General features: G+C 42.4%; 2 protein-coding genes across 4 annotated transcripts; one reads left to right on the forward strand and one right to left on the reverse strand.

The window, feature by feature from the left end:
* Positions 1 to 3111: 3111 nt before the first annotated feature.
* mrpl33 (mitochondrial ribosomal protein L33) lies at positions 3112 to 4914 on the forward strand. Its single transcript, XM_067242984.1, has 4 exons — positions 3112 to 3191; positions 3664 to 3682; positions 3979 to 4085; positions 4338 to 4914. The coding sequence occupies exons 1-4, from the start codon at positions 3170 to 3172 to the stop codon at positions 4385 to 4387; spliced, it is 198 nt and encodes a 65-aa protein (XP_067099085.1). The 5' UTR covers positions 3112 to 3169; the 3' UTR covers positions 4388 to 4914.
* Positions 4908 to 27904, reverse strand: rbks (ribokinase). 3 transcript variants are annotated; one of them, XM_067242982.1, is made up of 9 exons: positions 27788 to 27904; positions 26108 to 26169; positions 21396 to 21528; positions 20171 to 20234; positions 19867 to 19929; positions 18531 to 18695; positions 14133 to 14224; positions 11641 to 11835; positions 4908 to 5448 (listed from the first exon to the last, which is right to left on the reverse strand). In XM_067242982.1, exons 2-9 carry the CDS (start codon positions 26164 to 26166, stop codon positions 5275 to 5277), a joined length of 945 nt encoding a protein of 314 aa, XP_067099083.1. In that variant the 5' UTR covers positions 26167 to 26169; positions 27788 to 27904; the 3' UTR covers positions 4908 to 5274. The 3 variants fall into 3 exon arrangements, with proteins under 3 accessions (XP_067099083.1, XP_067099082.1, XP_067099084.1); XM_067242981.1 differs by lacking the exon at positions 27788 to 27904 and adding an exon at positions 27648 to 27756; XM_067242983.1 differs by lacking the exons at positions 14133 to 14224; positions 27788 to 27904 and adding an exon at positions 27648 to 27756 and having other exon boundaries at positions 11641 to 11831.
* Between the last annotated feature and the right edge of the window lie 40 nt (positions 27905 to 27944).

Raw genomic sequence — 27944 nt, forward strand, 5'->3', positions numbered from 1 at the left:
AGAGAGAGAGAGAGAGAGAGAGAGAGAGAGAGAGAGAGAGAGAGAGGGGAGAGAGAGTGAGAGGGAACAGATGGAGGAGGAACACAGCGTCACTGTTCTAACAACGTTATAACACCGTCACTCCATTCCAACCACTTAGTAGGTCATCATAATACATAAGCATGGATCCTCATGTCTAATTAAAAACCGAGGTATTGGATAAACATAGGGACAACGTTGTATATTGTATACCTCAATGTTTACCATCAGCCAATTTAATTGTACTAAAGGATACAATGTATAAATATACTTTTACGGCACTAATCTTTTGCCGTAGAAAAAAAGCATGAAACTGCAGTATATAGTGGTCAGCCTAAATATAAGTTATTAAAGGACATTAGTCAATTGTGGGACGATTTTAATTAGAGATTTTCATTCACAACTGTTGAGTGACTGTAGTACAAGGCCGTAGCCATGGAGTCCACATTGGGGGTGACGAATTACATTTTGAATGATAATTTCGGACAGCGTGTGTGGTTGCCTGTCGTAGTGTAGCACATTTATATTTTTATAAATAATGTTTATATCAATATATGATGTGTCCCCCCCAATATGTATTATGATTACGGCCTTGGTTAAGTATATAATGAACATGTTGAATTTTCTTATGCTGGCCCGCAATTCCAACTCTGTAGCTTTCAACCTCTCATTAGGAAGCTTTTGGGAGACCTAATCTAGAACAGAATCACAAATCTATTGCAATAAAACCATCAGATCAAACCTACAGACCCCAATGCACAAAGAGGATTTGATGTGAGGTTTCCAACGTCTCTGGGCTGGCGCCAATAGTGTAACCATGGTAACCAAATTCACATCCGCATGTGATATCATGGGCCATGCAATCAACTCCCAATTGAGGAGAGAGTCGTCTTGGATGGAGATGGTTGTAATGGTTGTGTGACCGACCAACCATAGCTTGCCCTTGACAATCTCTTCAGCTACTAACCCTTCTCTTGTAGAACCCAGAATCTGATCTCTAAATATCTTGACAAGCACACAACTGTAGGAAATTACCTGTGGAATTACAGATAAATTATTATGATTCTACTGAAAGAATTTGAAGGATCACATACAGACATATCTAAAAATATAGCTGCTACTGGATACAAAGATGAGCTTATGAGAGAACCACACTAATATGTCCAGTTTACTGTATGTCATTTCCTTTTGTTAATGTCAATTCAAGAGGAAATTACATTTTCAATTAAAATAATAGGTTTATGAAATGTACATGGACAATTTCAGCAACTACTACAACTGCATTTCTTTTTCAGACAGTATTCCCTTCAAAACACTTCCAAAATGACTTTTTATCATGACAAAAAGAGGTCTATGCTCTAAAAGTACACTTTCAAAATAACAAAAACACAAACTTGTTGAAGGTCACAACTAGATATTCTCTGTAATGTAATACTCCAGCGTCCAATTTGTGTAACCTCTCCCCACAACCTTCTTACTGAAAGTACTGACGAAAACCAGAGTGAGAATCAGTGTGTGGTGTCAGTAAGGAAGTGTGTGTGTCTGTGTGTCTACTGTATGAATCATTGTGTCACCTCTTGAGATATGGTTGTTAGGTTCAGAGCAAGTTGATGTGACAGAGGATATAATGAATGATGAGAGATTGAATGAGATTTGATTTCGGCTGTGTGTGTGTGTGTGTGTGTGAGACTATGCATGTATTTCCTATCTGCATAGAAATAGCTACAATCTACAATTATCATCCTGTGTTTGCATCACAGAGACACAAAATACACACCTGTGTTTTGTTTACAAATCAAATACAACTCAGGTAATTGAGATGAATCAACAGTCAATTAGCTAACACAGGTGGCTTATTTTGAGAGTGTTAAAACATGTATTCATCTATTTTAACTTAGTTGTGACGCATTTGTCGCCACCCTGTATTGCAAAAATTAAGAAGACAAATGGTGTCAGGGTTACAGTTGATATACTTGCCTGAAAAACACATCTCCACATCTATTCTATTTCTGGGGACTAACTAAGTGCGCAAAAATACATTTAAAAAAAAAAACAGACAAAGAGAGAGGGGGTGGGGGGGGCACGAGGAGGAAGGAGCGATCAAAACCAGGGGAAACAAGAAAGAGAAAGGACGACAAATAGGGCGATGAGAGAGCAAGTGGAAAGAGAGAAAAGGAGAGAGAGAGAGAGTATATCTAACCTCTTCAATAAAGGACTTGAGAGGAGTGTGTTGAGTGGGTGATGGGGAAGGAGGTGGTAGTGATGGTGTTGCTGGTGCTGGTGTTGAGGCCAGAGGCTGGTGGTCTCGGCCTCCTTCACAGAATTATCCCTGCTGACGCAGGCAAGCTCGTCCACGCACTTCCTGACAGCTGCTGCCTGCTGGCCTAACTGCCTGGATACATACGACAGCCTACCAGCATTCATGTTAATTTCCTGAATAGCAGGGGCTTTGTGTGTCTGTCTCAGTGTGTGTGTGTGTGTGCGTGCGTGTGTGTGTGAGCGAGAGATATAAAAAATATCTTAAGCTAATGTCACATGCACTCATTTAATGTGTCTGTATGGTATTACAAACTAAACTTACTTTAGTTGTTTCATTTCAGTTGCATTTGAAATTCTCTAATGGAATTGCTTCATATTTGTATGTATGTGAAGCAGATGTGGTTTAGTGAAAGATGCTTCAGCGGAATTGGCTGAGATCTTATGATTCTGATAAATTAAACAGAGCACTGAATTGAAAACTATTTGGTGGTTTTAATACCCAAAAATGTCACTTTATCAGGTCAATGTAGTCTGTAAAGTGAAAAGTGTGTGCTTTACATGTCCGTCTTTTAGATAATTAACATAAGTGTAGTGTAAGGATTGATGGAATCTAGTCTCACTATTTCAATATATCCCTAAACAGTTAATATGAATATGACACCACAGAGGAAGAAGCATAAGTAGTTTAAACTAACAAATAACTGAGGGAGTACAAGAGTAGTAAATGTAATCTGATCAAAACAAGTTACCTTCAGAATCTTTGACAAAGCCTAGAAAGTGACCCGGATGAGACAAATCTTGACCCGGAAGATGTTATTACGTTGTCCAGTTCTGTCAATGTGACTTACCCACCGTACTACCTAGCAGCTTTGCTTGTAAAGCATTCTTTAAAATGTTCTTAACTACAGTTAATTGTGAGTATTGATTAAACAGTGTGAAGGTGAATATTGTTTACGTGTAGCAAGCTACAATAGTGTGTTGCTATGCCTCCGTCATAGGAATACTTTAAGAAATGTATTGCAATGGTTATGTAGCTAACCGGCTAGCGACTGCACAGCACAGCTTTAGTTTGGCGTACATTGTGGTTGACGAACCCAAGTCATCTTAATGTTGCTGTCATTATAGCTAAAGCCACTGTAGTGTAGTAGTGGGTCACATCTGCAGGTTTTCAATTTGCTTCGCTAATGTTTGCCCAATTCAGGGCACAGATAATTGCTAGCCCGACTCGTTCAAAATAGCTATTTAGCCAGGCGGCAGTTGTCCTACTGTAGTTAGTTAATTAGAGTACATTATCCAGGGTTAAGTCATCGACTTAGCACTATAGTTACTATTCATGTATTTTGACATGCCTCTAATATAATTCCTGTTCTCTATCATGCACCCAAGTGGCCAAGGCGAAGTCAAAGTAAGTAACAACTTATACCTTGTTTGGCTAATGATGTACAAGTCAGCTCTAAGCGTTGCCTTGGCACCCTCTTCTGTAACTTTGATGGTTACAGTAAGTCCATAACAAAGTAACTGCCGTTGAATTTTGTTTTAGTATTATCCTTCAACATGAAAACGGACAAACTTTCATATATGGGTGTTGCCTTAGTACACTCTTCTGACTGTAACTGTTCATCTGCTCTTTCTTATAAGTTGTTATGCCTCTATTAGGATTATTATATCCGAATATTGAAAGGATGCCATGTTGTTGTTTAGGACACTGCTGGTGCAAATGGTGAGTGCTGCTGGGACGGGTTACTGCTTCAACACCAAGAGGAATCGTTTACGGGAAAAATTAGTACTGCGCAAACACGATCCATTTGGTAAGTGACAATGTGTTTTTCAGACATAACACATGTATTCAAGTAAATGCCATATATATCTAACAAACATGATGTCTATGACACACCCCCTCCAAAGCAAGGTTTTGCCATACACATCTTTAAAATGTGTAACTATACCCAAGAGCCATTCTTGGTAACGTGATCGGGAATGGCATAAAATGGCATTCAATTGAATTGCAGTATTGCATATATCCTCAATTTAATCTGCTCTTTTCAACATCTACTTTGCAGTGAACAAGCATGTCCTCTTTATTGAAAAGAAGAAGATAAGGTCAATTTAATAGTGATGCATATAACCAAGGACAATTAAGACGGCACTATTTGAGCTGGCCGTGTGTTTGGCACTGTGTTTTCTAAAAATGGATCAAGCCAACCGTCATCCCTGAGCTGCGGGGATCAGTACAAAGAAGAAAAGTGACTTTGGGATACTGCAAGCTGGACAGATCATCATCAACTCACTGCAAATGTTACTTGTCACCAAACAAGATGTCCTTCTTGGTATATCCCATTGCAGGTCCTGCTATGAATGTTGAATGCCAGTGCCTGTACTTGCTGCAATGTAACCATGAATTAATGTTGCAAAAGATCAAATTCAGTTTACCTTGCACTTACAGGCTCACAGTAGTAGTTTGACTTGGTTTGCCTTCATGTTATTAAGATAAAAAACCTGTTGCAACAAAACATTTCTTCAGATCTGGACATGGGGACTGTATGAGACTGCATCCAGCCATTACAAATACATGTTTGAATATAAAATGTTGGTATTTGTTGGTAACATGATGCAAATAATAAAAGAAATACACATTTATGTGTTATGACTGCATAAATACTTCATACTGTCATGTTGTCCTCCAAGGCTGTTTTGACAATTCCCATGGCTGATAGAGAAATGCAATATTCCAACAAGACCTGTGTAAGATGTCAACTAAATTCACGAGGCCTAAATATAAATTAGTTTGTTGATAATTGAGCACATTTCATATGATTAAATGAGACAGGACGTGATCCATTGACAAGTTCAAGACTAGGTAAATCATACACATTGTATTTTTCTACTTGAAACTTAATTACATATAAAAAAAAAAAACGCATTAATATTACTAAATGATCTGCAGTCCTTAGCACATAATCCAGATGATTGGCCAGACAGGTTCCTCTGTATCTGGCTTCAGAAAAGATCAGCTGGTAGGTCCTTCTTGGATGGATAAGAAGTCTGTGTGCCAACTGTCTGAACACTCACTCCTGCCACCTGATTGGCTCTCCTGGCCATTTCCTTCAAAGGCATTGTGGGATAGTGAGCCACGTAAAAGGCCAGGGCACCAATAAAGCTGTCTCCAGCCCCCTAGACATAAACAAAAAATATATAAGACTGATTAGTTACAATTGTATGAAAATGCACACTGTGTCAACAAATGCTGTAGATATTCAAAAATACAAATGAATTGGCGTGGAAGGGTACAGGTTTGTGAGTGGTGATCTGTCGATCCAGCTTACAAGTTGAAAACAGGGGAACAGTTCAGTGAAAACAAGTAAATGGTAAACACTTTCAAGTATTGTTGCCAGCAGTAGAGGGTGCTACGACACTTTCAGCCTTGTAACTTTTTCATACTAACCTTGAAAAGGTCCTCACTGTCTTAAATACTAGTCTGGAACTGACATGTACTGACTAAATAGAAAATGACTCATCCCATTTGAACAATAATACCCATTGAAGAACATCAGTGATTCCATCTGTTATCACGTAAAGTACTTAGACAGGGCTATTACAATGGTATTAGACGAATACCATATGTATGTAAATGTATGCAAACTGGTGTTATTGTTTAACTATTAACCTGATAAATGAATAAAACCTTTACCAAATAAAATGAACTGACAGGATAATAACATACTGGTTACAGTTCAATCTCATTGGATCACACACAGACAAGTGTGATCTAGCCTACATTATAATCTAAATGTAATTGTTTTAATGTGTCAAAAAAACGTTTTTTTTTATCTTTATATACATTTCAACATGCAACATCTATTGAGCTGCCAATCCATGAGTAAAAATATGTTTTCTTTACTGCCTTTGTCAAAGATGATAGAATGTACCATCCGTGCCTAGGGGGGTAAGCTGGGATGTGGTGAGGGGGGTTCGTTAGATCACTGATGGGAAAAGGCACAGAGGAATGTGGCGATGCGGTAAGATTTAACCACAGATGGCCCCCACTACTGGTTTTTACAAGCCTGACCCATTACTCACCGTTCAGCTCTGAGAGTTTGTTGCACTCTTCCTTGAGTACCTTCACCCCCAAGCGTGGTGCACCCCCCCGCTTCAAAAAAAACTAACTAAATTCCCTTCCTAACCAACAGGAAGGTGCTATGGTCAGAGGTCAGTCATTGATTGACTTCAGAAGATAGTAGGGTTACTGGAAACAAGTAAGTTCAGGGGTGAAAATTCGGACGAGCTGGGCAGATTTCCATTTCATAAAAAAAGTATTTGTGTTTATGTCTTCTGTCTGGTTGGGTTGGGCTGTAACCGTGTGGAAATATTGTGCAGTGGTGTGGTCCTCCCTCTGGCAAGTTTCCCAGATTCACAGTTTCTGGTTAAGGCAATGACTACACCCTAGTCCACACCCCAGACTACTTGGTAGGAGACGGTTGGCACCCACACTTGAGGAGACCAATGAGGTACAGTGTGGTGTGAGAAAACATTATCCCACGCTCTTTGACATGTTTGCCAGAAGATGTTTAATATGTTGTGTCTATTTGGTAAACACCACCATTCCTTTCGAATCCGTTTGTCGATCCAAGACCAGGATAGAAGACATGTTTACCCTGAATCTAAATGGTAGGTTTGGACGTTAATTGGTACACTGCTCACATTCACCATTGGACATGAAATGGTATGAATCCCATTTATATGTATTTTCCTTTGCCATAACCGCAAATAAAATGCAGCCATTTTGGTGACCAATGTTGCCACTTCCCAGTCCCTATCCCGAGTCATAACACCGTTTTTAATAACTAACACACAACACGTCTGATCCCCTTGGTCTACACGCACTAGTGCACCCGACCAAGGAGTCACTGTCCTCTTGTGCGGCGAGAAAACAATGCCTTACTTTCTCAGAGACTGGCATGTGACAGCGCTGCATTCCCTTGCATGACGCTCACTGGAGCTGACAAGCCGCTACAGCCCTCGGTCCTGCCGCTGCCGCCCTCGACACAGTTTGGTGAAGGTTAGATGTGGAGGCCTGTCAATCAAACGACAGAAACGGTATAGCGAAAGATGAGCAGTGACGCTCTGTTGTCTCTCGTTCGCCAGACCTTGACCCCTCTCACTGTCACGCAGCTTTTCCGCTTGTTGCCTGAGACCAAAGTCTTGAAACTTTGATTTGAGGTGGCAGTCTGAAAGTTTTACTGCCATTACCAATTTGGGGTTCAAAAGGTCAAGATTTGACAGATACATTATCGCATTGAAGCTCGTTATCGTGGTGCTTTAGTCTTAAGGGTTTCCGAATCCTTAATACTCGTAAAAGACCACTTCAAAAAGACTCTCCTGGGGCTGGAGAGACACACAACCCCAATTTGACAATGTACGCATTTCCAAGATTACATTTCCATTCGAACAAAAATGTGTCCTATATCGTCAATAAAAGACCCCTCCAGAAAGAGTAATGTATCCCTCTGGTCCTTGACCAGTGATGATTCACTGTTAGAGTACGCCTCCCCTCCCCTCCCCCATTCCAACTCCATGTTCCTGGAGAAAAAAAACACGGTTGACAGTAGGGGGTCCCCTCTTCTCCCAATAACAGTAGACCTTGAGATCGGAAGCACTTAAACTGATTACGATTCTCAAAGCCCATATGTCTTTGATCAATCCCTCATCTCCTTTCTATCTGCTCATAAGTTCCAATCAAGACGTTCCGCATAGCCTCCAAGGAAAATATACAGGGCGGGTGGAAGATTGGACTCGGAACTGGTATAGTGATAGTTGATATATGCTAGCAGTTCCGGTGTGGTACTGTATATCCGGTGTGGCATGTGAGATTCGAGCATTTTCAAATTTAGTAACCACTGGTCAGGGTTCATGCGATGAGGAATACTGAGGGTATTCCCCAACCTACAGCTTGCTGGAAGAGGCTGGCCTGGTCTGTTTCCTCTCATCTCACAGAAACTAAGGATGACGTTGATCCTCCAGACCTCCTGGAACATTGTCTGGCCCCTCCAACACAGAAGACCCCCCAAGTCCAGGAGAGGCTCAGGCCACACAAGGGGCGGAAGGAAAGGGTTGCATTGCAGGTTTGTGTGTGAGATGCTTACTCAGGTGTGTGCATGCCTGCCCATGTGTGTCTGCGTGTGTGTGTGTGTTCTTCAGAAACATAAAGAAGAAGATATAGCCCACAGCCTTGTATGCACAGATTTATCATCATATTCACACAAACAGGCCAAGCTGTGAGGCCTGTATTCAATGTGAGACCCAGTGGAGACATGGGGGACATACAGTAGGGGAGACATAGAGCAGAGATAGTCTAAGCATTTGGGAGACTAAATGAAGGAAGAGTTTGATACGTTTTTTTAGCTTCTGATACTACTTTTGCTTCGACATGCACTTATTTTCCCGCCATGTGAAAAATAGCTGGTAAATAAAATTTGCTTGAATAATCCAGTTGTACAAATAGTTTAAAGTTGAGGAAATGTTCCTGCTTTGTCACAGAAACAATATGTTAAATTAATTCAACAAAGATATGAAGAACCTTCCCAAAAGTGTGTAGTCCATTATTCAACATTTCCTTGTAAAGTTCACTACAAAAAACACAAATCCTACTATTGACTTGACTGTGTATCTATCTACACACATTACAAATCTATTTCTGACACCAGTGAACAGTGTTAATTTACCAATGTGAGCCTATTCAAAATAGAACTATTTCTTCCTATGGCATGGACATCTACACACAATGGAAGCTTTAACGCTCTGGTCAAGAGACTGAACAAGGGCCAAAATGGCAAGTGACTCACAGTGCTAATATTACCCAGGCCTCGTCAGCCAGCCTTCACCCTCAGTCCACCAGGTGATCATGCTAAACCAAAACCAGCCAAATGTTTACATTTAGTCATTTAGCAGACACTCTTATCCATAGCGACTTACAGTAAGTACAGGGACTCCCTCCGAGGCAAGTAGGGTGAAGAGCCTTGCCCAATGACACAACGTCAAATTGCACGGCCAGGTATCGAACCAGCAACCTTCTGATTAATTGCCAAATTCCCTAACCGCTCAGCCATCTGACCCCCCACTCACTCCAGGCTAACTAAAAGTGCCAGCCAAATCTAGGTATTTTCCATTCATCTGCAATATTTACAGCAATAATGCAGCTGAGATCAAATTACATTGACAAAGTGGCATTAATGAACATCAGGAAGATCAAATTGCACCTCGATAGACAGTTTACTAACTAACTAAGATTAAAGGGGAAAACATCTGTCTAGCCGTCGACACAACAATCTGGTCTGTGTTTTTCTTCCCCTCCACCAGTAAATGGGGGAAAGGGGGGGGGGGGCTGCGCTGGGGTGAAACACTGGTTTACTGGAAGAGGGATTAGGACATCCAAATGAGTTGAGCGCTCCAGAATTTATGGGGCTATCAAAGTAAAGGAGGAGGGTGGGTGGAGAGGAGCGCTGCCAAAGCACCAGGCCCGACCGCATCATGGCTGCCCTGAGTTCTGCTGACTCGTGCACGGCTGAGAGTTGAGTCACTGGAGGGAGGCGGGTGTGGGGAGATTCCCACAGGGCTAGAGAGTCTGATTGAGTTTGAATGTGCAGTAGAGGGATTGTGTGTGCAGGGCATGGGAGGGGGGGGGGGGGGGGTCAAACACGAACAAGTAGGTCTGAAAGTGTTGAGTTCCTTTTGCCACTGATAAAGGCTCACTGGAACAGCGAAATACTTTAGCTAGAGGAGGCTGTGCAGTGCACATGTAGCTCCTCAATCATTAAAAAAACACTTACTGATTTGTGAGATTTGTGAGATACACTTGTGAGATTACTCACAAGCTAAAGCGGTGTGTGTCAACAGCAGTGCAGCAGTCTTTCCTTTCAATTGAAATAAGTAGCCTAATTGTTTACATTATGAATGAAGTCTTTGTCATGAAAGACTTAAACCGTTGTGCTGCCTTCGGGTCACATATCCCAAAGGTTCACAACGAACCATCGAAGTGTTTACCCAATTTTAACCAATACAAAAACAAATAAATAGCATTTTCTTTTAACCTTCGAAATGTGGGGGTCTGAGACAGCCCGACGGTTAAAAGAAAATGCTTCACTTTGTTTTTGTATGCGGTAAAGTTGTCGCAATACGACGGTGGGTCACAATGACTGATGGGTCAGAATGACCCGAAGATAACACAAGGGTTAAGGAGTTGAAAGAAAATGTACAGTTGGACTGTAAAATCGAAAAACAAAAAGAATATGTATTTCGTTTATTTTTACTTTTAGGTGACCTGTTGTTGATCTTTTGGGTTAAACCATGGTTATTTGTTTTCAGAGGAAGTTTGGAAGCAGCCCAATTCTTACTAACTGTCATCAGTCCATCAGTGTGGTGTGTGTATGTAGAATAAACAGGATGTGAATGTTATGTTGAGGAAGTAAATCTCCCGCAGGTACAGTGCCTAACTTGATACCACACGCAGTCCTACTGTCACCTTGAAGTTGTTGTTTCACAGGAATTCTTAGCAAAAGATTCGAGTAAATTAGCAATGAGAAACCATTATGTGTGTTTCCGTTGCACCATGGGGCATACAATGGAATTCTGTGTCAATAAATAACACTGCAGTTATCAACACTTCCAATCCCCCTCTACAATTACATGAACTTGTGTGCGCACACACACACACACACACCCTCTCTTTAGTACAAGTTGTATTAGCGATTTTCTCTGGTGACGTCTGTGTTACACACCAAAAAGCCCACAAACTTTCAGACAGGAAATGACGTTGTCACACTGAGGCTACTGTGACGACAAAGAAGCCACATTTTTTAGTGAATTGAGTCAACCACCCCATAACCAAGATTTGATGTCGGAGGTTCTGTGTTCTCCATAACTGCCAAATTGTTAGCCCCAAGCAGCAATAATTGGGCTAGGGGCAAATTTAAACCATTAATTTGAGTCTATAGAGAATATTTTTATTAAAAATATGTCAACTTTACTGAGAACCCAGTATGCACTTTTTATCATACTAGATTTGTTTTGTTTTTTTGTCATGTGGATTTTTCATTAATTGAATAATCAACCATCATGCCTTACTGCTACTCAATTAAGATTAATGACTAATATTCACATCAGTCACATTTTGTTATTTCACTAAGTGGGATTATAAACACTATTTCCGATGGCAACAAAACTTATTTTGGTCCAAGTTGTATATGATCAACATAAATGACTCAATTATTCATAAACACGCGTGGGTCAACCCCAAAATACTGAATAAATTCAACTTTGAACGAGAACATGAACCCATATTTTCCACAGATCGATGTTGGACATTCTTACCGTGGTGTCCACCGCCTTGACCGCTGTGGTGGGAACATGGTGCGCTGGGCTGGAGGGCTCCTGTGCCGCCAGCACCACGCAGCCCTGGGGACCCAGGGTGATGATGGCAGCTCCGCAGCCCCGCTTCAGGAGCTCTCTGCCCGTCCGGCCCGCCTCCTCTACGCTCGTCACAGACCAACCCATCAGGAGCTCTGCCTTGGGAGGGAAGGTGTTGGGTCAAACAGGTGGCAGCTTAGGTGCCAGGTCGAGAACAGACCCATGGACTATTATATATCATGGTATCATATCGAACATATCGTACCATATATTGTACCATATCACATTATTTGATACAATACTGGCTATTGTATCATCTATTATATCATGTGATTTAGCAAACTGTATGATGTGTATATTAGAGTACCGGTATAGTATCATATTATACTATCATTATTTAATTAGGTGTTTTTAGTTTGTATCATATCCACATATCCCTAACACTCATGCTTATTAGAACGAGAGGAGTGGGATAAGAGGAACACGGGTGGCTAGAGGCACACAGCAGCTTGTGTCCACCTGGATCGTTCGGGTTTCATTCCACCACTCCAAGTCAGGCGGGAAAATACTGTACTACAGACCACCTAAGGTAAAGCGAACCTCACTGAGGCAAACACCTCTGGACAGCCTATTAGGCTGACAGTTATAGGGGTGTGAGATGGCCATGCCCCAAATGTCCAGCTTGTGTGAGGTCCACAACGGACATCAAAGATCATTCCCAATCCTTAGAAAACATTTCAACGTGCCATGTGGGCCATGGATCAAAGAACGGCTGCACTTTGTCATCCTTAATCTCCCTCGGGGTATAATATGGTACTGTGAGACCACACACAAACACCACCCACCTATTCACTTGTACGAAACTTGGACCCACTCACACACGGTGGGTGTCTTCTTGAAGTCTCAACACCTGCCCTGTACGTGCGCCAACCGGCCTCTCATGGTAAGGTCAGGGTATCTCTCTGACAAGGACTCTAAACGGGGGGGGATTAGCCCTTCTTCCTCTACCTTCTCTATGTCTTTTAGATAAACGATGGCCTGACACTTCAAGAACACCCGGCGGGTATATTAGTGTGCTTTTATAAACCCGGAGCACCTTCCCTGTTTCTGGTCGGCTGCCAAATGAGAAAGCTGTCTTCTTACTCATCTGCCCGGGCACAGAGGATCAATCTGGCTCTGTGTACTTTGGTGAATCATCTTACCGCCTCGGCTGAAAGACGAGCAGACACGAGAGAGGATGAAAGCATGCGGAGAAATGTGAGAAAGAGAGAGATGGAGCATGTGTGAGGGCGAAAAGGACCGAGACGGTGTGTCGTACACCAAGCGTGTGACTGTGTGTCCGTGTGCGTACAGCAGTGTGTGTCCGTACGCGCGTGTGTGTGGAAGGAAAGAAAAACTGTTCGGCTCTGTCGCCAGAACTCTCGCTTTCATGTTCCCCCACCTGGATACGGGGCCTCTGCACTAAAATCCACATCAAAGTGTCTCCGAAAGGTTTGAGGATGAACTCGCCTCCACCTCAGAGAGGTGAATGAGTCACTCGCCATGCACATCTGCCCTGTTGTCGCTGTTTTTTTCTTCTTCTCCCAAACTATGTTTCCCATCAATCCCTGCCCTCGTCAGTCATCAGTCATTTTTGACAGCCAAGGTGTGAAGCCTAAAGGTGACTCCGTAAACTCCTTTACCGTAAAAAGGAAGGTGGTGTTGTTGCTGTGTGTTATTGATGTGCGGGGAGTCATGATCCTAGAGATGCAATCGCCTAATTATACTCCTTGTGTGTGTGTCTGAGAGTGTGCTGTTAGTTTGCTGTGTGTAGCTGTGGGTTTGTGTGCGTGGGGGTGGTGTTTGTGTGTATGAAAAGTCTCTGTTTTTTAACCGTGGGTTTTGGTGTTTGCTAGCCCTGAGGCAGAGAGGTGCTTTAAGAACCATCCCTTATAGAAGTTGACCTTTGAACCCGAGTTAAGATTACCAGAAAGATACATTATCATCATCACACTGTCCATACATCTATAGAACCTGTGAATGTTTGTGTCTGTAAGACAGTGTGTGGGTGTGTGTCAGAATGTGGAAATGAGAGTGTTTGTTGAGGTAAAGGTGGGAGTGTTGTATGCTCCCGGATAAGGTGCGTGTTTACAGTAAACCGTGTGTACGTGTCTCTGTCAATATTACCAGGTGTCTGTGAGAGACCTTGGGTGTCTGTTCTCTGATGTGTATTTTTTCTAGTGTGTCAAGCGTACATCTAATTCATTTACATTTAGTCATTTAGCAGATGCTCTTATCCAGAGCGACTTACAGTAAGTACAGATACATTCTCCCTGAGGCAAGTAGGGTGAAGTGCCTTGCCCAAGGACACAACGTCATTTGGCATTGCCGGGAATCGAACCAAAAACCTTCTGATTAATAGCCCGACCCCCTTATAATGTGTCCCCACATGCGTGTGTAAGGTGTCAATGTCTCACCTCTGACTCATTACAGCAGAATATATCAGAAGCTCTGTAGAAGTCTGGGTCCAGGGCTGCTATGGCTGGTGCCGGATTAAATATGGTTCTGACTGCAAAAAAATCCAAATACATTTCAATAAGGTACACAAGTATCTTAACACAAGGAAAAAAATCTTTGCAATCTTTAAAAAAGAAAAAGACAAAAAAAAAAAAAAAAAAAAAAAAAAGAATATATATATATATGAGTGGGGAAAAAGGGAAGCTGCCCTCTTACGTGTGCTTTGTCAGGGAGCCACTTCTCACCTCTCCGTTCTCTCTCTCAGGGCGAGACTGCGCGTGTGTGAGATGTATTGTTCTGTGGAAGGCGTAACCTCCATTCTTCGTAAAGTAAGCGATGGCGTGGGTGAGCGGTGACCCTTTCTTTTGTGGAAGGCGCAACCTTACCCCGTGTGTGTAAAGGGTGTCAACGTGTGTGCGAGCTGGAACCCTCAGTGTGCGTAAAGAACAATCATCTGTCATCAACCCTCTGCACCTCTGAGGGTTGGCCTGGTCGGCCCTGTGCAGAGAAACGTTCTCAGAACTACCATGCGGTGTTATTCTCTTTCATTGCTTCTGGAATTGTCTTTGAGCTCCACCTGGCCTACGGGAACTTAAAGCTGCACTTCAAAGCAGTACATGACTACCTTTGGTACCTGCGAAAATGTTGCAATTGTTGTGACATTTGACACCCTGTCTTGCAAGAGAGTGCACCTCCAATTTTAGTAAATATTGCTCTTAAAATATGAGGCTGTTTCTGTTACAGTATTTCATACTCGACAATTAAATATTGTATTTGAGGTCTTATTGTTGTAGTTGTAGTTGAGGTGGTTATTGTAACACTGCCTGGTGGCTGAGAAGTTTTGGACTGTGCCTGGTAAAATGTTCCTTTAACCACCAAAATGCTGTTAGAATGTTGATAGAACGATGCACTTTCTATTTGCAGTATTTGTATGTTGCCTTGAATCAAAGCACCTGCTAAATCAATCAAATGCAATGTCAAATGTGGATGTGGATCATAATGTGATAATGTAATATGACGGCATTTGTCTTTCAATTAACATACTTTTTTAATCCAAAGCGGCACACAAATAGTGCATCTAGTACAACAGATAATAAGGGGCAAGAAGTAGAGTGATGCCTGAGTGTCTTCTCAATCTAAGACTTTTTGTGTGTCAGCGACAAAAAAACACGATTCTTCAGGATTTGAGGTTGTGTTTGCGTTTGCTTTTGGCTGTGTGTGTGTGTGTGTGCAGGGGAGAGCAGCTGCGTGGGTTTGCGCAGGGTTGTGACCACCTGGCGTTCCGAGGTGAACGCTGGCCCTCGATCGATGTAAAAGTGGAAACAGCACGTCACACAGACACATGTCATACACGCCGAACCTTGTGAAGCCAGGTCAGGACACGACAGTCTGGAAATGGATCACGACCAGCCTTTTGGATTTCCAAGGGAGAAATCTCTCCCTCCCCCCCTTTGCGATAGTATTTATCCGAAACGGAAGCCTCTTTCTTGTGCTCCTTTCAGCTACTCTCTCTTCTCTTTCATATCCTGCTTCAATTCTCTCTCTTTCTCTCTCTGTCTCCTTCCAAGGAGACAGGAAGTGGAGAGACCCACAGTTCAGCTATTTATATTAACTACCGCCCCAACAGACTTCTGGGATGGCCACTCAGGAACAACACAGGTGCACTTCAGGGGAGCAGCTCTGATTGCAACCTCATCCTCTCAGAAAGTATTTTTGCTGACTGTAAAATATTTAAAGGCTTTGAGCTTAATAGTCAATAACTTAAAGACAGTGATGAACAGATTGAATGAAGAGTGAATATATCAATTTTACTTTGTGGCATGAGTTAGACATATTAGACATATTAGAATATCAAAGAATATATATTTTCCACATATTGTCTCAAATACTGAAGTGTATGAGGAGAAATCTTACAAAAATACCCAGCACAAATGTATTTTCTATTGTTATTACAAAATAGAAGTGATATACTTTCTTTGATATACTTTTAGCTTAGAATCTACCAACTTGCCAATCACGTCACTTCCTCTTTCTGAGGGCAGGAACCTGGTGAGGAGCAGAACGGTAAAGAACACACGTTGTTTGTGAACTTCCTATCAAGCTGAGTTGGATGACAAGAGACTGTCAACAGGGGAAAAAGTATTGATTCAAATGTTCCCTCGATACAACTTGGCTAAACCCACAGCCAATATAAAGATGCTTCTCCATTTCTCTTCCTGTCTCTCTGGTATGCATGCAGCATCAACCAAAGAGGATGCCCCACCATCCAAGGTGCAAGCACAGTGATACCCTCTCTTCCTCTTCCTCACCCTCATTTCCCCTCTGACATCTAGGCTTCCAACCACCATCTGTGGTGTGAATGGAGTCAGTTGAGGGTGTCTGAGGTTCTTAATGAGCGAGGTCAGCCTTGAGCCTACTCTGAATGTGGAACACTGATATTAGGGACGTTGAACGACCCAAACCAAAACAAACCTAATAAGAGAAAATATGAATGTGAAAGTCTAGGTTTTTGACAGATTTGTAATGGAATGAGTGGCATGTGTGTCGGATCAACGGAAGTACTGAAATATGTGTCTGTTTTCTGGACAGGCTTTCACTAATTTTTTGCTGGATCCAGCTGTTTACACACACACACACACACAGGCACACACACACAAATACACAATGCAGTAGTATGGGTAGAGTCATGTCTGGAATGTCTCATGACTGGGTATTTGCTCCATTGGGTCATGTAAAGTAACTCACGATGATGTTGACCCACTGAAATGTTCTCACACCGCAGCAATATGTCAGTAGCCAGGACTATATACTGTATTTCCGCAATGTTCTGGATGAGAAATTGAATGGAACGAATAAGATAAACACATAATGACGTAGGGACATGGAAATGCAAGAAAAGCACAGCGAGAAAGAAAAACATAAGTCATCAAAGAGTCATACACTCATCCACACACACACACTTACAAAGGCATATACACTGATGAGTCATTTGAGAGTAAAACTAAAGCGACTTTGACAGGGTCTAATTGCACTTGGTGATAAATATCAAAGCTGCCTATTTAACAGAAAGGGAGAAAGAAAGTTGAAAGTAAGAACATGATAAACTTATAGAGAAAGCTAGTCAAGAGTTTATCTACAGTTTCAGTTCTCAACCTAGCCTGTCAGTCAGATATCTGCCTGTCTGATATATATGCCTATCTGTGCTAATACCAGCGCCTGTTTAGAGATTACACACTATACACTTGTGTGTGCACTGGATAAGGACTCGCCTGATTTGGACCCATTTTACACTTGTTATCTCGTTGAACTATATCAAAAGATCTTCCATTTTATGTAACATTCTAGTTTCAATTTTGGAGAAAAAGAGTCATCTTGACTGATTTGCGTTCCGTTTGTGTAAAACCCAAGCAGGCGTGCTTGTTCACCTCACCTTGTGCCCTGGTAACGTCATTAGCTCACTAGCCAAACCATTAGCACCCCGTCTCTTCCTGGAGGGAGTTTGGAGTGTCGGGCTGGTGCCGTCGCATCACAGAACGCAGTTGGTCTTCGCGAAACGCTTCACCATGCCACCTTTCAGAGCACCCCGATGGCGTGGCAAAGGCGTAATTCACAGACACGCTATAGGGGACGGCGATGTGCAAGTGGGTGCGAGGCAAGGGGACCATCTGGTTAGCCCACGTGTGGGCGAGACCCCATTATGGCGCCCGGGATGCTTTGGGGAGGGTTGATCAGGCCAACGTCAATCCCTGTTCTTTCCAGGACTGAGTGTCCCCTGACATCTTTGAGGCGATGCGGTGCTTTCTAAGAATAGATGTGTCATTAGCGATGCTTAACTAGGTGGCCCCGGTGGCTCCACTGGGAGGGACTGGAGTATGGGTCTTAAATGGCCATTTGTTTACCTGAAGCTACGAGTAGTCCTCGGAGATAGCAGCTGACTTAACAAAGTGTTTAATGTGTTTTGTGCTGTGAAGCTGACCTGTAGAGTGCTTATTTAGTTTGTCTGCTTTTCTTTCTTGTGACTACATCTTGTAAAAGCTAACAAAGCAAATCAACATTTTGATGAAAAAAAATATTATTTATATGGAGTATATAGACTCAAGTCTAAGTAAATTACTACAACAGCCCCTTCTGTAACCCCTACCACTGAACTACAACAACCTTTTTAGAGAAAAATGCCTGAAGTTAAGATGAATACAAGCCTACAATTCTAATAACAACAACAATGGGCCGGTTGCCGATGATCCTAACTTCTCAAACAAGCACACTAGCCTGTAACAGACGGACGCAGATGCACCGATATAAGACAGACAGCAGACGGTCAGATGAGCAGACCGACAAGCATTCAGAGTTCCACTGACCGTTGTTCTCCTGCGCCATCCGAAGCGCCCGCAGCGAGGTGCCGGGGCTGATCTCCAGCTGGCACACAAGCACCTTGGCACGGCGGATGGCCGGCAGAGCCTGCTGCAGCTCCTCACTCCCCAGCACCAGGTTGGCACCAGCCACGATCACGATGGCGTTCTGACCTGCAACGACACGGCAAAGCGAAGGATGTGACGCACAAATCCAGGGGGATATTTCTGAACCTATCTTTAGACACACAAGGTGAATCGACACATCTATCTATTCATCTATCCATGTTTTGTTTAATCTTGTGTATGGTGTATTTTTCCAGGTTTTCCATATATAAAAAAGAAATATATTGTCATTTTTCTAGCCCGGTTTCAAGGATGTTCCATTGGATGGATATTTGTCTGACCAACGGAGCAATAAAAAATTATATTTGATACATAGCCAAAAGCAGAAAATGTTGCTGCTTATAACAAAAATCACTAAACATTCTCATCTGGAAGAGCGCCTGAGCTAATCGATGTCTCAGTGCTTCCTTCAATATCAAATCCTGACGGGTTTCAAGTTTTTGGAGTCAGTTGCTGATTGGCTCCAGCTCTGCCTCTGCTACTTCACAATGTATAGTATGTCATGTATATGTATAATATATTTTTATATATATATTGTAAATAAATATGTATTTTTGTAAGTGATGAAAGGGAGGATGGACAGTAACACTATTTCAATCAGTGAATAATTGACGGTTATTCATATGAAATTCCTATGTTTCAGTCATTCACTATTCCTATGTTTTTAATTTCAGCAGAAATGAATACCTTGTCGAAAAACTATTAAGGCTGATAATGGCCTGGACTGGTGGCCCGGAACATACTGCAAAGGCTTTATCTTTGTTTCTGATCTCAATCATTGCAGATGACATCCACCACCGACGCACGCTGGAGTACCGCAACTCTTACAGTACCTCAAAAGGACTTCCTTTGTTGACCATTATAAAAGAGAATGGACACCACACGCACGCATTCATGCCCGAGTCCCACACACACATCAAACACCATGTTACATCACCAGGTTCTATTTCCAGAGTGGTAGAAATGAAGTCTCTCTGTTAATTTTACACTCTGTGGGAAGTCTAAGATTGTAGTAGAGTGCCTCCATGCTGATCCCTTCTGCCATCTGAGGCACTTAACAGTCAAGTTTGTGTGTATGTGTGCGTAGGTGCAGATCCGGTGCCAGTGTGCAGAGCCAAGTATATGTGTGTGTACCATAAGTCTACTGTAAACTATGTGTGTGTGTCATCCAAGTGAGCTTTTAAATCCTCAGCAGGCATGGCCCCTGGCCTGGGTTTACCTGCGTCGTTGACCATGATGGAGGCAGCTCCGGTGGCTGCTACAGAAGTCTGCCCAACAAACTCTGGAAGGAGAAATACAGGGAGGAGGAGGAGGAGGAGGAGGAGGAAGAGGGGGGGGCAGAGAGTGAGGTCATTGGAGTCACCACATTTACCAAACAGCATTTTACTACTTATTTGATCGAACCATTTTTTTAAAATTCTGAAATCCTACCTGTGATCAAATGCGATGTAAAAACCTTCACTGAAAGACCCTCACATTAGATGGTATTGAGCAAATGGACTTTCTTCATTTTCCTATCTTACCTGTGTGTATGCCATTGTCCTTGAAATTCTGGAGGTAGTTATCGCCAAAGAAGTCTTTTCCCACCTTGGGAAAGATACAACAATAAATGAGCATCAAACTAAGAAGAGACACGAGTGAGGTCAAACTAGCTTATCGACAACTTTTCATGTGCAGTCAACAGAATCCACAATTGGCTTGTATTTTTTTTCCCCCGCTGGCATACTGGCATAGTGCCGCCTCAATCACTCGTACACGCACACAAACATGCACACACACACACACGCGCAAACACACATAAACGCGGTCAAAGCGCCAAGCCTTCAAGACATGATGACCCAGCTCTGACGCCTCCTCATGTCCACCTTTCCCTCCATATTTCCCCCCCCCCATCCCCTCATCCCTCCATCCCCTCATCCCTCCATTCGCTCCGGGATGTCCACATCTAAAACTTGTTCCGGGTGCGAGAGGGGTCCCCATTCCCCCTTAGGCTTCATGCTACGATCCTTTTTCTCCGAAACTTTTGCCAAATACGGGTACCCTACCCGCCTAGAATGTACAAAAGCACAACTGGTGTCAACTTGGCCCCATTGTCTTTGAAGTGTGGCCTTCATATTGGTTGTTTTCAAAAGAGCCTGGGAGTCTATTTTGGGTTCCCCATGCCCAGAGAGCTCCTCCCGGACTTTGCAGTTATCGATCGGGTTCTTTATTCTGACAGAGGTGGGTCTCCTGTACTTTGGTGAAAGTTTGACCCGCGCTTGCTGATTGGAGACGAAGGTTAGATAATATGGGAATACGTGCGTTTGAATGGGAGGGGTGCGTAGGTGTAGGTATGCATGTGTTCCCACTATTACAGTGCAGATCAAGAGAGATCGAGGGCTAAAACATCGATTGATGAGGAGGAGAGAAGTGTTCCCGTTTGTCAGGTGAACAAGTGCACTTTGTAAAAAAGGAGAGCTTTGCTGGTAGGCTGACATGGAGAGTCAATAGACACCTCACAGGAGGCGACTAAAAAGGTTGGTTGGGTGGAAATGTGCAAGAATGTACATAGACCGAAGAAAACACCAACGTCTCACATTATTCGGTACGTACACAGGCAACAGGTCGGCACACAAAATGGATAGTAAGACAACGGTAGACAGACAGACACTAAGACAGATCAAATAACACCTTTTTTCGGGTTGACGTTTCTCAACCGATGTCATTTCAACAGTCTGAAGCGTCGTGTACCTTGGTGGTATGTCGTACCTTACAAACCATGGCGGTTTTGGCTCCCAGTCTGGCTGCCTGTATACACTGGTTGGCCCCTTTGCCTCCAAAACCGATGAAGAATTTGTGGCCATGGATGGTCTCGCCTTCCTTGGGCAACCGTGTAGCCTGGCTGAAAGAAAAAAGAAAAACCACAAGCTCAAACACATACACACACACAGGTCAACTTTAATTTTGACGCGCTACTGATACTATTGTGCTACAGATTATATTGCTTCGCCGACTCAACCATACAGTGTTCAGCAGTTGCTAGGTTGTTTAGCAACCCCTAATTGTGATAATGTTAGCATTACTGGATAGTTTAATGTTCATTGACAGTTAAGCATCTATGAGAGTTGCCTCAGTAAGGTGCAAACACATTTACATTTAGTCATTTAGCAGACGCTCTTATCCAGAGCGACTTACAGGGACATCCCCCCCCGAGGCAAGTAGGGTGAAGTGCCTTGCCCAAGGACAAAACGTCATTTGGCATGCCGGGAATCGAACTGGAAACCTTCAGATTACTAGCCCGCTTCCCTAACCGCTCAGCCACCTGACTCCCCCCACACACACACATACCCAGCCATTTACAAGCAATATTCTCAGAGCTAGAAAGGTCATATAATGTCATTCACCCAAATCAGCTTCAAACACATTAGACAATGTCTAAGTGACTAAAGGTTGGGCAATGGCACGCCCTCCACCTCAGGGCTGTCAGGGCACGAGCCAGTGACATCAGACAGATCTGTCTGGCTATTTATTTCTCCAATCACAGACAGTCCCAGTGAGTAACAGCAGACCCAGACGACTCAAGTGTTAAGCTATGGTTTGGCTCTGTTCCAACACTTCTCCGGGTCAGAGGGTATGTCAGTGGCAAAATATGGTCATAAACGTGTATTGTCCTGCCCCTGCTGTTATTGAGCTCTAAGCATGTGCGACTTAGATGTGTGTGGGTATGTGTGTGTGGTGGGTGAGACTAAAATACAGTAAGTCTGGAGGAAAAACAGTCCGTAGCCCTTCCCCAAGTCCAGCTGCCTGGATGTTGACAGGGGAGATTGGAGGTTGTTTTGGAAGAACCTAGAGGACCCAGAGGAAGGCAGCTGAGCTGGCGTTCCTTCTTTGTAAGATAACGTGTGTAGGAGACAAACAGGGGGAAAAAAACGACATGCTACTTTCAAAAATAAGTAAGTAATTCCCATATAGATGTCCCTGATAACTGACTGAACAGAGCCAAATAATAATGAAAAAAGAAAATACGTATGCATTTTCTCCTTCAATATTAATGCTGAGAATCCTTCTACCCCTTTTCACACACACACTGAAATGGACCACGGTATCAAAAGTACATAACAGTTAGATTAATATATTAAAAACACTCATTTCCATGGAACTACATAGCCAGCCCTATAGTAAATTGTTTTTGATATCTTGGGATTAGTATGTAAATAAATGGTGTAAAATTAAAGCTGGTTAACAAACGGCATCTATAGAGGTGGTTACATTTCCGGGAGTTTGCCTCCAGCGTGGGTGGACAGGTATGAGGTCTGGGGGAAAGGTACTGATGAGTGGCGCGATGACACACATTACCCAGACACTCAACAGCTGTTCGCGCGTGTGCTACATCCTAGACCCGTGACTTATCAGTACACAGGTTCAGGAAAGAACACATATCGGTAAAGAAATAATAAGACAGAATACAGAAAACATGAAGCAATAGCTGATCTTTGGATGGTGATGAACACAAACACACAATAAAACACTGATAAGTCCCACAGTCTTCTGACTGACAGTTAGGTTCAACACCCCTCTTCCTCCTTGGACAGAGGACACTATTGCCATTGTCTGTTTGCGAGACCGAACCAGACAGCTACGTGCTAAAACCTCAACCACTGAGCGTGTGCAGACTTTTGTTTTCTCTCACGTAATCCAAAAGGCCACAACAGGTGTTTGGTGACGTCTTGTTTCAAGACGATTTGTTTTGAGGCCATATTGTCTTGGCATCGGTTAGACTGCTGAGTAATGCAGGAAGGCTATAGGGACAGCTAGGGAGCCCAAAGTCCAAAGATAGAGTCACACAGGAAAGCAAAAACACAATCTTTTTCCATTTAGACTGACATATGAATGGAAGCTGAGCTAACCTGACCAAACAAATCAACCAGGATTAGATAGTTACTGCCACATTCCAATCGCTATGGCATACGTGGGGATCGTGCTAATGTTGCCGACTGTCAACTATTTCCTTATAGGGCTAATTACGTGTTTAAGCCAGAATCTTATCATAAAGGTTAAAGGCTTAATATAGGGAAGGATAGGGAAAACCTTATATGGGCATATTGAGTCATGGCTGGATGGGTGGAGAAGGAGATCTTTGTTGATTGGTCACTTTATTGGTGTGATTGTATAGTCTTCAGCAAATGGCTACATTCTCGCACAACTACTGATCCATAAGGACACGTTAATATGGGGTAAACGAACAAGTGTAGGTCTTTGCCCTGATTATAAAACTATATAGCTAAATCAGGCCGTAACCAAGGGTTTGTCTGAGTTGGCCTTTGGTGTATGAGCCCAATGTTTCAACTCATGTCATCCAGACTTACAACTAACCTGGTCCCTGGTACTTGAAATGGGTTGTGAACCTTAATCACCATAAGGTTGAAGACGTAATCCAGAAAATATTGTCTGTGCACGTTCCAAGTTTTAAAGAGGTTCCCTTCTTAAAGGTATAGGAGATATACAGACCACTAATGAAGTAAAGCTAACTCATTGGAGGCGGGGTTCAGCGGGGTTCAGCGACTTTATGCAATACAAATGTTTCAGCGTGCTATCAGAAACTTGAGCAGCAAAATGAATGCATTGCGGAGCAGTAGGGGGCACTAGTTGGCTTTGGCAACAGCTTAGTGACAGGCCATGATGCAGAAGGGAAAAGGGAACGAGAGAAAACAAGAAATGGAGAGAAATGGAGAGGCGGGATGAGTGGATGGGACAGGCACAGCACTACCCCAACATCGACACATCTTTTTTTATTTGCTTATTTATTCATTTTTGGAGACAACTGGATTTTCTGACATCAAAGCCATGCATATAAATGTGTTGAGTGGAAATGAATTTCAAGTATCCTCTCTCACTCTCCCACCCAACCTTAGACTCCCCCCCCCCACCCTCAAGCAAAACAGTTCCTGTCACCATCACATCATCGTAGTGCTTAACTGATGCTGCTCCAGCCTTCAAAGCGCAAACTCAATTTCTAATGACTAAACAAGTTTAACAATGTGTTCAAAGTTGATCAGGCTCAACCAAAAGGTCGCAAACAGAACTGATAGATACGAAGAAAGAATGAGAAAGTTTCTTTCTGAGACTCTTTCTGAATTGAGTAATAAAATCAACATTCCAATAACATCTACCATTGGCTTGCAGTTTTTGACGATAAGCTTTAGAAAAACCTGATAAGAAAAACAAATATGTTGCGAAACCCAGAGGTCAATCCAGGGTGACAAATGTTGTTTCGAAATGAGCTCTGCAATGTTTGGCGCTCAGACACTCCCAAAATTCACTTGAGCTGATGAAGTACCGTTTGTGGTAAAGACTCAACCAGTTTGAGGCATTTGCATCATCCACAGTTTGCTCACTATGAATCAAACTGGCTCATGTTGGCTATTTCAACCCTTTGAGAATTGTCTCGTAAGGATTATGGAGGAACACCGATGTCATATCCACCTCCTGGGTCAATGATCAGATCGATGGACCCTATGGATGGACCTATGGAACTGTATACACAGCCTCAGTTCCGATGATTTCCTCAGGTCCTGACCATATGTGATAGTGTTTGTGTTGATAACTCAATGTGGGAAATGGTGGTCATCTTCCTTACTTTCTTTGCAAAACTATGTTAAAAAGACAGCTCCCCTTAGAATATAAAGGATTATTAGGAATAATTCCAGTCATTAGTCTACCTAGATCCTAAATTGACAGTGGAAATGTCAATGGATGTCCTGCTCTTTGCAATGGTTTCCTTTCCTCCTCCAAGTATATACACACAACAACATGTACACAACATAACCCATGGCTTGAATGTTTTAAGTTAAATGCCTTTGGTGTGCACTGATACCTGTATGACAAGAGTCATGCCTTTATTTCCCTCACCTCCATGTGATAATCAACCATCCTGACCAATCGTATTAATAGCCTAGTTGGGGTGAGTAAAGCAAGGCAGTTCCCTTATCCGTCTTTCCATAATGTGTCTCAGAATCCATTTTAAGACATTTGAAAACACCCACACATTATTTCCATGGGCTGAAACGTCAAAACTGCCATGACAACTGGACAAATATAACCCTGACATGATGCACAGAGAGTGTTTAGCCAACCCACCCCCTACAAAAAACAGGTCAGAGACACATGGTTACCAGCACTGAAAATATAATTGTGACTCCAACACAATGTGTATAGTTGTTAACCACTATCTTCTTCTTGAGAGAACCAAATATAGACGAACATGTTGTCTGCATTTGACCGAAACCTAGTTGTGCCTAAACCTGGGACATGACTCGCCTAACAAATAAAAACAACAAGCAGTTTCTAGGAACTAAGAAAATACTAAGAAGATACTGTAGAATATACCACAGTAGCAGAAACTAGGGTATTTAACAAGGTCTGTAATATAATATAATGTATTGTATGCTTTGGTAAATAAAACAAGTGCTGAGCTCACTCACCTGACAAGGTCAGTCATACAAGATCCCACCACCACAACATCAAAAGCCTCTTCTGTCATTACCTAATGGCCAAAGACACAGACAGGGCAATGTGGTTACTTCATGAACGTGTAGTTTTACGGATAATTATGTCTGATGCCAATAAGCAGTATGTTACACAAAAGTTAAACATTTCCCCTGTGTTTAGTGTTAAGAAATTGACAATGTTGACATATTTGGGGAGACATTTACATGGAATGAAAGCAAATGGCTTTATAAAAAAACACAGCTATAATCATGGTATACAGTATCAGACCATCACCTGGGGGCATTCAATTTAAAGGCTGCCTAGCTTACCGTAAATACACAACAGCGCAGTAAAGAAACTCAAATTATTGTCAGCTGTAACATTACGTGAACCAATAAGAACGAGATAAAAATAGTGCTTTCATAGCTAGCCCAATTGGATGAATGCCAATTTTAACAGTGTGATTATTTCAATGCAATACCACGTGACTGAGTAAAGCCTTGCAAGAGCTTTAATTAATTAAATCCTTGGTGTGTATGAGTTAATGCTAGTGTGCTAATCTCTTCAAATCTCCTGCTAGGCAATGGAGAACGCTTGGAAAGCTTGGCCGCTGGCTGTAGGACAGCTCAATTCTCCCACATCTCTGCAGTATGTTGTCTTCACTTTCCAACTAGATATCCTTCCCCCACTTTACCCGTACTGCAGTAGATTAAAATTAGATCCTCCTTGTCCGACCACTCAGAGAAGGACTGAAAAGATGGGGGGAAAAGGACTCTTGGAATTTGACTCTCCTGACAAAATGTGTAGCCAAGTCTTTGACCACCCCATGTTGCTGGTTGGATACTAAAAAGTATAACAGCATGGTTTCATGGAGAGTAGTTCAATTATTCTAGCACAGTGTGCAGTCAATGAATGTGTTCTTTTATATTTTCTTCACAGTAAATGAGCCAAGGCCAATCAGTCTGAGGTAAATACAAACAAAACAATTCATTGTATCTGAGTATGTGAAATTTGCTCTTATCCAGAGCGGATACTTGTACAGTGTACAGCAAGATATTTGACAGCTTTCACTAATTAAGCTAGACTGAGCTGTCCCTCTAGAGAGGACAACATTATGAGAGAATTGTACAAGCACCTCCTTTGGATAGAAACAACTGAGTTAAATGACAAGATTTAAAAGGCAGGATAGTTAGCTGGTTTGTATCAAGAAGTGCTATACACTATTACTTAGAACTTTCATTGGCAGAGTAAGTTAAAATTGAAGTAGAGAGAAAAAATGAAAACAAATCAGCCTGAATCGGGAGACTGCACACACAAAACACAGAGCTTTGTCAGCATGCCAATCAGAAACTGACAGGTTACAGTCTGTAGGATTAAACCATTTCAGAAAGATAGCAGTATATAGCTGACTGTGTGACTGATACCTCGCTAGAAGCAGAACTCTTACATGAGAATATATGTTAAAAGAAATGCCATAAATTGTCAAACTAAAAAGGCAGGCTACGTCGATTTCAAGATAGAAAAGTGACTGACCATGCATTGATTAGCCTATACCTATAGTGTGATCCAGTGTTCGAATAAACCAAAAATACCCTGCAAAGGATACACTTTTAAAACATGTCACGTTAAAGTGGCAGAAAGCAAGACTCATGCATCCGTGCAAAGAAACGTACTTTAAACCTATTAGTTGATCTACACAGATTTCCGTATTAGTCTAGATTCTTCTTAAACAATGGCTTTGACATTTAGCCCATGAGCTAAAGTTTAGTCGGCAAAGTCCATATTCTGCTTGGACGCTGAGTGCAAAGCAGACGGTGATATGGTGTGTTG

The sequence above is a fragment of the Osmerus mordax genome, chromosome 9 (assembly GCF_038355195.1).
Source record: "Osmerus mordax isolate fOsmMor3 chromosome 9, fOsmMor3.pri, whole genome shotgun sequence".
NCBI lineage: Eukaryota > Metazoa > Chordata > Actinopteri > Osmeriformes > Osmeridae > Osmerus > Osmerus mordax.